The sequence below is a fragment of the Camelus ferus genome, chromosome 5, assembly GCF_009834535.1.
Source record: "Camelus ferus isolate YT-003-E chromosome 5, BCGSAC_Cfer_1.0, whole genome shotgun sequence".
Lineage (NCBI taxonomy): Eukaryota > Metazoa > Chordata > Mammalia > Artiodactyla > Camelidae > Camelus > Camelus ferus.
Window position 1 is genome coordinate 10,332,942 of NC_045700.1, and position 10,030 is coordinate 10,342,971.

At 53.1% G+C, this 10,030-nt stretch overlaps 1 protein-coding gene across 2 annotated transcripts; it reads right to left on the bottom strand.

Moving 5' to 3' along the window:
• Window positions 1-2,285: 2,285 nt before the first annotated feature.
• TMEM177 (transmembrane protein 177) lies at window positions 2,286-9,699 on the bottom strand. Of its 2 annotated transcripts, none has more exons than XM_032479299.1 (2): window positions 9,595-9,699; window positions 2,286-7,551 (listed from the first exon to the last, which is right to left on the bottom strand). In XM_032479299.1, the coding sequence occupies exon 2, from the start codon at window positions 7,527-7,529 to the stop codon at window positions 6,600-6,602; it is 930 nt and encodes a 309-aa protein (XP_032335190.1). In that variant the 5' UTR covers window positions 7,530-7,551; window positions 9,595-9,699; the 3' UTR covers window positions 2,286-6,599. The 2 variants fall into 2 exon arrangements, with proteins under 2 accessions (XP_032335190.1, XP_014420500.2); XM_014565014.2 differs by lacking the exon at window positions 9,595-9,699 and adding an exon at window positions 9,200-9,584.
• Window positions 9,700-10,030: the final 331 nt, after the last annotated feature.

Below are 10,030 nucleotides of genomic sequence, written 5' to 3' on the forward strand. Positions count from 1 at the left end.
GGATAGTAATAATTCTTCCTATTAAACTTTCCCTGTTCAGATGACTGTGTGGTTTCAATCTCCGAGTTGGGCCCTGACTGAAGTTCTCATTTCTTGCTTTTGTACAAACTATTCCCATCTGACTAACATAGTGCAATGGCCAAGGGCACAATTCTAGAGCCAGACCACCTGGGTTCAGATCCCAAGTCTAGACTGGCTGGTGGAAAACCACTTAATCTCTCTGTGCCTTGATCTCCCGATCTGTCAACTGGATTGCTGTAGCCATTATGTGAGTTAATATATGTAAAGGGTTTGCCACATCAGTGTTATATAAAGATTTGATATTATCAGCATTGGCTTCTTTCAGCTCACACTGAGGTGCTTCAGCAACAGGGTCCTCTCTTCTAGGAAGTCCTTTCTGACCACCTTCCATCTCAGGCTGAGTTAGGTGTCCTGCCCTGTGCTTCCACGCTAATCTGGCCCTTCCATCTTCACTGCATTGAGGTCACTTTGTTGTCACTGCAGGTTTTCTTGTCAGAGAGTCTCTTCTGCAGGACTGCAAGCTCCATGGGGGCAGGGTGTGTCCCCAGGACCTCACATAGCCCTGACTGAGTGAGGAGTAACTGTGTTTGTTCAGATCGTCCGGGAAATGGACACCGAGACAGGGTTACCTGGGTAAGAGGTGTGTTGGAGGAAATGCTTGTGAAGGACAAAGGAGGAGGGAACATAAGAATGTGGGGAGAGCCTTCGAAGCACAGTGCAGGTCTGATACCTGTGAAGGAGGCAGGAAGGAAGGAGGCTTGGGTAGGCAGGGTCTCTGACTTCAGAGCAGTTCTACGAAAGGTCTGCGCAGGACACTGGGGAATCCTTGAGCCACGGTCATCCACTGCGGGAGTCGCACAGCTCGCCAGAATGGGCCTGCATGAGTACTGCCCCCATGATCGATCACTGCCTGAAATCAGCCAGAGAGGCATGGCATCAGGGAAAACGTACATCTAGAGAAACAACAGCTGGGACTGTCAGTCAATTCTGCTCCCACAGCAGATCTGAGCAGCACATTTCATATCGCCACAGACACTGACAGACAGAAGGCTGGCCCCACCCCAAGGATACAGAGCCAAAAGCAGTGATGCCAAGATCTGTCACCTTGATGCAGGGGGAGGGAGTGGGTCCACGGACCCTCTCTGAGGACCCCTTCATACCTGTATATAGACATATAGAGTGGTATGTCCTTGTATGTATCGAATGAATAATGCCATTCAAAATTCCGATAGAATTACTTTGTTATGAAATTTTGAATTTCAGAAATTTTGCAAATTTCCTTCCAGGTCTTACCGTATTTACTGCAGCCCTCATGCATGTTGTACTTCGTATTTTTAAAAAATTTGATATTTATAATATTTCTACATGTTTCTACCATAGTCTTCATAATTATACTTTTTAGTGACTGAACAATAGTCAACAAATGGATATACCCAAATTTCCTAAGTCATTGTTTTTTCAACATTTCCATTATCCCTATTTTTTTGAATTATAGGTAATGCTCTTATATACATCTTGGGGCATATGATTTAGTTTCTGCTGTTATAGCTTCAGGAGAAATTTCTAGGCTTCAAGTTACTGGATCAAAAGGTAGTTTTATGATCATGTCAAGTGCTCCTAAATTGCTTTCTAAAAATATGCGAATTGATAATGTGTATTAGTTATCTATTGCTGCATTAAAAATGACCATAAAACAAAGTGGCTTAATAAAATCCACATTTGTTGTCTCGTTTCTGGGGGTGGGGATCCAGGCATGGCTCAGCTGTGTCCTCTGCTTTAAGGTGTCTCATAGGTTGCAGTGAAGGTGTCGGGTGGGGCTAGGGTCTCAACTGAAAATCTGGGGAAGGATTCTCTTCCAAGCTCACATGGTTGTTGTCAGCACTCAGTCCCTTGTGGGCTGTCGAACTCAGGGCCTCCCTGCATAGCTAGCTGTTGGTCAGAGGCTGCCCTGTGTTCCTTGCCACGTGGGCCTCTCCAGTATGGCAACATGCTTCACCAAAGCGTATGTCCGAGGAGATAATAGTCTGCCAGCAAGACAGAAGTCACACTCTTTCATAACATGGTCACAGTTGTCAGAATCTATGGTTTTGGAACAAGGGGAGAGGACAACACAAGACTGAGAATACCAGGAGCTGAGATCACTGGGGACCACCTTGGAGGCTGCCTGCCACAAATGTACCAAGAGCGCATGCTTGTACCGATTTCCCTACCACCTCACTAATGCTGAATGCTCTAGTACTTAAAAATGACCAGTATAGGAGGTGTAAAAGGCCATCTCCCATTTAATGTCTTCTTCTCCAGTGCTTTTTTTTTTTGACTGAATTCCGTTTATTAATATACATGTCAAGTTATTGAAACGGTGACGTCATGCAGTTTTCTCCTTAAAGATGGCACTTGCAGGTACAGAGATGCAGAGATGTCTTCTCCCCCAGGGCCACCTGGGTCCTCTGCTCTCAGCTGCTGCCAAGTAATTTCCCAAAAGGTGTCAACTGAGAGCAACCTAAAGAACCACCTGCACCAGGGCTCTGAAAGCCTTGAGAGGAGACCCGTGTGAGGCAGCAGGGAGTTCCCGGTGGGGCGGGGGGTCCGGCCTCAACACACTGCTGGTATTTCGGAAGCAACTCCAAGACCTGAGCCCCCTGGTACTTGTACCACCTAAAACCACTAACATTTAGGAACCAGTCTTCTTTAAAAACTTACTATAAACCCTCTCTGGGATTCACATTTTGCAAATTTCATTTTACTTTCACTGTCAAAACAATGCTGTAAGATATATATCAATGTCCCCATGTTACAGATAGGACACTCAGAATCAGAGGTGCAAAATCACCTGTTCCAGATCACTCTGCTAGAGTGGCAGGACCAGAATTTGAACCCGTAACTGGTTGCCCAGTCTAGGTTCTCTCTCTGACTCCTGAGGTCCCCTTGTCCTCAGCCGGGCTCTGTAACACCCCACTTCCACCCCATTGCCACCTCAGCGCTAAATATGACAGATTAGGTGGCCCCTTCCTCTTCAGTTAGCAGAAAGGGTCTTCCCTGGCAGTTCCAAAAGGCTCTGCTCGGTGACCATTTTTTTCCTGATAAAAGAGGTGATCTGGAAAGTCACCTTTAACCAGCATTTAAGCAGGAAAGTCTCTCTAACCAGAGAAAGATTACACAGTCCATAGTACAAGTTTGAACCAAGGAACCCTCAGGATAAATAGGACAGTATAAATGCAGGGTTTTGAGATTGGGATCTGGAGCCAGACTGCCAGCTCCTAATCCTGGTTCTGCCACTTAGAAAGCTTTATGATTTGGGGAAAATTTCTTTACCGTTCTGTGCTATTTGCTTGCCTGCAAAATCAAAATAACATTACCAATTACATATTCCAATTTGGGGAGATTTAAAAAATATCTCTAAGAACCTAGCAGTGTCTGGTGCCCCCAAAGGATCCTGTAAACAGTACTGTAACGATGTAGCGGGCAGGAGGTCTCCCTGGGCGAGGACCCACGCATCCATTCTGGACCCAGTCTATGATATGTGCACACATGGAGAAAAGGATGCGCCCAGCTCCGGGCATGGATGCATGGGGCCTGGTGCTGTGAACACTGGCTGGTGGGGACAAGGGTCAGGGATGGTCAGGGCCCCTGCCAGCACCATGACTCTGGGACCCCACTCCTCATGTTCTGAACATGTGGGGGACACAATTCAACAGAACACATTCTCTAGGGATCCAGGCAGAGACTGATGACCGAGGCCCGCAGCAGGCATCTGGGAGGGAAGGATGCAGGGCAACATTTACAGGGGAACTTGCCGCCACCTGGCCCATCTGCGAAGCCTTAGAACGTGGTTTTCCACCTTTCCGCGATCAATCCCTGAGCTGCTTTCAGGGGTACAAAGTATCACAAAATTTGGGGGGCCCCTGGTGCCTTGGGTAGTAATCTGTGCCCTAAAGGAAGGGACCCACAAGTGTCCCGGTTTCTCCACTGAAGTCAGCAGTCCTGGAAGACTGGTGCCAGGCCATGTCCTTAGAAAGTCCCAAGTTGGGAAGACAGGACAGGGTCACATATGACCCATAAGGGCCTCGCCCAGGGTGCCTAGCTAGCTTTCCTGTAGTTGCTCAGAGGAGACTCTAAGGGGCCAGGCCTGTGTCCGCTGTGGCCTAAGAGCCTCGTTCATTTATTCACAAACGTCGTGGAGAGCCTCAGCAAAGCTGTAACTGGTCACACAACCCTGCCCTTGGAGAGAGTACATTTCAGCAGAGGAGATGCTAAGCCAATGTAGTTGCTTAATTACAGTTAACAGCAAGGGAATGGGGAAGGGGAATGGAGTCAGTCCCTGAGGACTTCCTGCAGGAGGAGCACTGAAAACGGAGCAAAGGGCAGGCCAGCAGAGAGCAGTCCAGATGAAGGCCTGTGGGGGGAGATGAAGGAACCAAAGTGCTTGTGAGGCCAGAATTCACAGAGTAGGGGAAGAGGGTAGCAGGACAGTCACCCAGCCTGCATGCCCAGGCTTGGAGATGTGGCTTTAGCCAGAAGCCAGGGGAGGCCTGCAAAAGGTCTGAAGCAGGAAAGAACGCAGTCAGATCTGCACTTCCAAGAGCGAGGAGAGGTGGGGAGAATGGCCAGGAAGCCCATGTGAGGAACTGCCTGGGGAGGCTGGGCACTGGTTTAGCCACCAGGTAGGATGGTGGGAAGGGAGGAATGGCCCAGCCCAAAGCAAGTTCTCAGCCAGAGTTGCTGCCTGCCTGCCAGGACAGCGGTGGGAGGGCTTCAGATGGTAACGGCTGGGCCTGAGCCGTGAAGCAGGGATGTGCAGAACGTGGGGAGGTTGGAGTTGGGCCACAGAAAGCACATGTCGGGTCTGGGAACAGCCCATGAGTGGAGACAGAGTTTGTGACTTGCAGGGGGAGCCAAGAGAGCAGCCGTTTCAGGGGGTGGCCTCCTCCACCCCCACGCTGGGGCTCCCTCACCTCACCATCTGAACAGAGCAGCAGGACCACCTGTATTGAGTAGTGGGGGTGGGGGTGGAGAGGGGTTAGCTGGCGGCACTCACCAAATTCAGGCCCCAAACTGCCCTTCAGCAGCCAGGAATCCATCCCACGTGGTGGCGGCAGCTGGGTGACACACCCAGAGGGCCCTTGAAGTGGTCTCTTCCTGAGCGGAGACTCGTTTACCTGCTCGCTAACCGATCCGTCCACCTATACATTCATCAAGCCTGTACCCAGTGCTGCCCCAAGAGCCTGACACACATGGCGCTCTGACCTCACCTGCCTGGGCCCAGGGCGGGGACCGCCCAGGCTGGCACAGAGTAGGGCCGGAGCACTGAGTGCCAGTCTGCTGTCAGGGACCAGGCAGGAGGGTGGGCCACCCCAGCTGCTCCCTCCATGCATGGTCTTCTGCAGGGACTGTGGGCCACCACTGAGCACTGAGCAGGCCTCCCCAGACAGCTTTGCACCCTTCCTCGGAGCAGCCTAATCCCTTTGCCCTGAATTGCGCTGACACCAGGCCTGAACTCATCTCTTGCAGGGAAACCATAACCACCAGCGAAAATACAAGAACAGCCATGTGAGCTGGCGCGCTCATCACAACTCTCCCCACCTGCCCTGTGGGGTCTGCTCTATCCACCACCAGAGGCCTCGAGGGAAACAGGCCTGACAAGGTTGCAGCCTCTCCTGGGTCCCGACACCAGGCCAGGCACACTGCTCACCTCCACCCCTCTGCTCTCCTCACCGGCCCCTGTGAGCCAAGCTGGCCCATTTCCACCTCCCCTCACTGCCCCCACCACCATCCTCCAGGCCCTCATCAAGCTCTGTGCCCCAGAGGCTGCCAGCTTGGGGCTGGTATCAGCAGCCTCCCTCCTGCAGGGCCTGTTTTGATGGCTTGTTCCTTCCCCTCCTTCGGCTAGAGCTCCTACCAGGAGGTCACCACGCCACAGGTCTCGCCAGGCTCCAGCAACTCCTTCCCTCCCCTTCAGGCCCAAGGGCTCTCTGGGGGCCCCGCCAAGCCCTGCTGGTCGCCTGGCCCTCTCCAAGTGTGTCACCTGCCCTGGATACACAGCCCTCAAAGCCCCACCTCGAGCTCCCATTACCCGGCTCCTGGGTCCACACCAGCTTCTCTTGGCCTCTCAAAGCTTTGACTCTCTACCACAGTAGAAGGAAACTGGGATTTCCTTCTACTCTGGGGTGATTCCTCGCTATAAGAAAGTGTTCACATACCGCAAACACCCCTGGTGGTGAGATGTGATCTGAGCCCCACAGCTCACTATTCAAAGACCAACAAGGAGGGACTTCCCGTGCATTTCTGGCACTCCTCCCAGGCCCTTATGTTCATGATCTTGTATAAGCGCGTAACCCTCCCAGGTAGTTTACATCAGCCCCGCTTTACAGGAGGGGAAACCAAGGCTCAGAGTCACAAAGGGCGATGTCCAAGGTCACTGAGATCCTAAGTGGTGGGTTGGGGTAAAATCAGGCTGTTTAACTCCAGAGCCTGGGAGTCTTCCGCCACTGGGCTGTGGGCGCAGAGGCCCCCAGAGTGTCCCCCAGAGTCAGCGGCAGGGGGGTACCTGCACAAGCGGGAGCTGTCCTTGAGCTGGGGCCTCAGGAGCCGCCCGGGTTGAGCGTCGCCCGCCACACCTGCAGCACAGCGTCCCGGCGGGTGGTGTAGGGTAAATGTTTGATGCGGAACCAGTGTCTGGGAACGACGTTCCCGCTGGGCGTATACAGCTTCTCTCCAGGCCTGCCCAGGAGCCGGCGCAGGGCCAGGTTGCCCGACAGGACCTTCTCGTAGAACTCCACTCCGCCCCGGGCGTAGGTTGCAGACAGGGACGCGGTGCGGCGGTCCAGCCAGGCTTCCAGGGCGTGAGTAAGCGAGTCGGTGGAGAAGGCATAGGCCACAAAGCCCACCACCGCTGCCACCAAGTTGAAGGCAGCCCGTAAGTTCATGGGGCCCCCATAGAGCCCCAGCGCGTGCTTGGCCCCCACGCCCAGGGCCCAGGTGCCCACCAGGCAAGCGGGGGCCGGGAGGGCCTGCAGGGCTGCTGTGCTGCTCTCCAGGTACACCACCTCCCTGGCCAGGGCGAACTTCTGGGCGGCATGGGACAGGGTCAGGGAATCTCTCAGCCGGGCACCTGCCGGGCTCTGCCAGTCCACTTGTTGCCCATGGACGACCACAGGCTCTTCGGTGTCAGTGATTGGAAGGAAACTGGCGGGGATGCCCACCACGGCCCCAGCAGGGAGCCTCGGGAAGCCGGCACTCACAGGCTGGAAGGTGAAGGTGGTAAAGGCCACGAAGCGATGGCCTGAGGGGACGCCGATGTCCTGCAGCACCTCTTGGAAGAGCCTCTGCAGCTCTGGGGAGAGCGACGCTGGCTGGCCCCGAGGCCAGTACTGGTACAGCCACTGGACCACAGGATCTGGGAAGAGGTGGTAAGATATCTGAGCCCCAAACAGGCCTGCGCACGAGCCCACCAACAGGCCCGTTCTGTGTCTCTGCACAAATGCAGTGGCTCGCCACAGGGGCCCTGCCATGAATGCTGCAACCGCTGGAAACCTGGGCCAAGAGAAAGAGAAGTCAGCTGCCAGTTCCCTGGGTCTGCCTGCACACTGAACAGGGCCCAGGGCCACATCCTCTTTCACTGAGGCAGTGCAGCGCATGGACTCCGGATCCTGAGATCCAGGCCCAGCTTTAGCTCTGCGCTTGACCTTCTGCCAAATGCGCACGTGACAATGGCCCACACCAGGGTGTCTGTGCTGAACAAATGGACACACAAAAGACAGTGTCCAGCACAGAAGCAGACACCCTGTGGAGCAATGGCTGTGGCTATTCCCATGGCTAAGCACAGTACTAAGCACTCAACTCCCTCCCTCCACAATTCGTCCCACAGTGACTACGATGAGACACAAGTTCAGATTATTCAGTAGTATATGCTAGACACAGTTCTGAGAGCTTTGCATATATTATTTAACAACTGAATCTTTACAACTCCATGACCTATTACTATTGTCCCTATTTTAAAGCAGTGAGAACTGAGGCACAGACAGTCTGAGTAAACTGGTCAAAATCCTCAATTAGGAAGGTGGCAGGGTGATGGACTTTTGAATTGTGTCCCTCCAAATTCGTATGTTGAAATCCCCCAGTACCTCACACTGTGACTGTGTTTACAGACAGGATATTTAGAGAGGTAAATAAGTTAAGATGAGGTCATTAGGATAGGTAGGCCCTGTGAATGAAAAATATTGCCTGCCTTATCAGTAAACAAAGGATGCTGCAGCCATCAAGTCATCAGCCACACGGACCTGACAGTGAGCCGGAGGGAATTCAGGACAGAGACAAGACAACAGCCCCACCCCTAATAGTGCACCCTGGAGGAACTCAGGATGGGAACGAACCCTAGATAGTTAAGGTGCCTATCAAGGGAATGATTTCAATGAGCCCAGACTTTTGCACCTTCCCATAAATAGAAAAGTGCTAAATTCCTTAACTTCAGATATCTGGTTTTCTTTCATTAACAATAACCTTTTGATGTACCAATTATGTTTTTTGTTCCCCAAACTCCTATCTATCCTGGCTCCTCCCCTGCCTCTTTGGATCAGTACTGCAGAGCCATCTGAGAGGCCACATCCCGGGCTTAAGTTCTCAGAAATGTCCACTGATTAAGACACAACTCTCAACTTCAAGGTTGTGCAGTTTTTCAGTCGACAGCCCTAACCCAATATGACTGGTGTCCTTACGGGAACAGGAGATTAGGACATAGGCACAGAGAAAAGACCATGAGGACTCAAGCCAGAAGGTGACCATTTACAAGCCCATGGGGGAGGCCTCAGAGGGAACCAGCCCTGCTAACATCTTGATTTTAGACTTCTAGCCTCCAGAAATACAAGAAAATATATTTCTGCCACTCAGTTCCTGTCACTGCAGTCCTAGCACATCATACAGGCCCAGTATTTGAACACAGGCTGTCAGACGTCCGTAACAAATTTTTCATTATAGAATATTTTTAATGCTAAATTACAAACATATAGAAAAGTACACAAAACAGTATATCATTAACCAACTTCAATCATTATCAACTCATGGCCAATCTCATTTTGTCTCTATTCCCAACCGTACCTGCCTCCAACTGGTTTATTTTGAAACAACTGCAGCATCCTATTATTTCATTCGAAAATATTTCAGTAAAAATTCACAATTACTTAACCTGGGTTGAAGCTTACTGTCTTCCTCTCTGTGAAAACTGTTTAATCAGGAAATAAATTGCTGCAAACAGGAAGGCTGCGTACTGCTCGGCCTGTGTTAAAGTCTCCTAAAGAGTCACATCACTAGGGCCTTTCTGCCAGAGGAAAGTGAGGCCGAGAAAGGAAGGGTCCTAGCGAAGGTGCCAAAGCCCCAGGACCCCCCAGCCACAAGGCCGCGCGCTCCAGGGCCGGTCCCGGAGGCGGTGCCGCACCCCACGCAGGCGGCTGAGCAAGGACCGGCTGCAGGACCCTTGCTTCCAAGCCAGGGCCCCTAGGCTACGCCCCGCTGCTGGAACAGGCAATGGACGGAGCCCGCTCCAGGTCCGCAACGTCTACCCGCCGCGCTCTGCCCGCTCACCTCCTCCTCTGCGGCAGCCCCCGGACGCCAAACACGTGCGCGGGGCGGGGCGGGGCCGGGCGCAAAGCACGCTGGCCGGCCCTGGGGGCGGGGCTCTGGGGTGGCCCGGGGGCGGGGCTCAGGGCGGGGCCAGGAGCAGATCACACTCGGGGGGCGGGACGCTCGGGGGCGGGGCCGATGGCGCAGGGAGGAACCCACTGGCTGCTCAGGCCCGCGCCTGAGGCTCCTCCCCGAGTGAACGCTGGGGACCGTCTGCGACCTGCAGCCCCTGGCCTGGTCTGAGGAATGCTGGCTAGCTCTTCTTTTCACTCAACAGCTTGATCATCCCGTTTAGCCCTGGAGGAAACAACGACTCCGCGTGGGGTAGGAGGCGGCCTATGGCAGAGCCCCATCAGAGCCTATGCCAGGTCTTTACGGCCAGGTCCATGTCTTTTCC

Excerpts from the sequence above, each read along its gene's own strand:
- TMEM177 (XM_032479299.1), bottom strand. The coding sequence starts at position 7,529 with ATGGCAGGGCCCCTGTGGCGAGCCACTGCATTTGTGCAGAGACACAGA.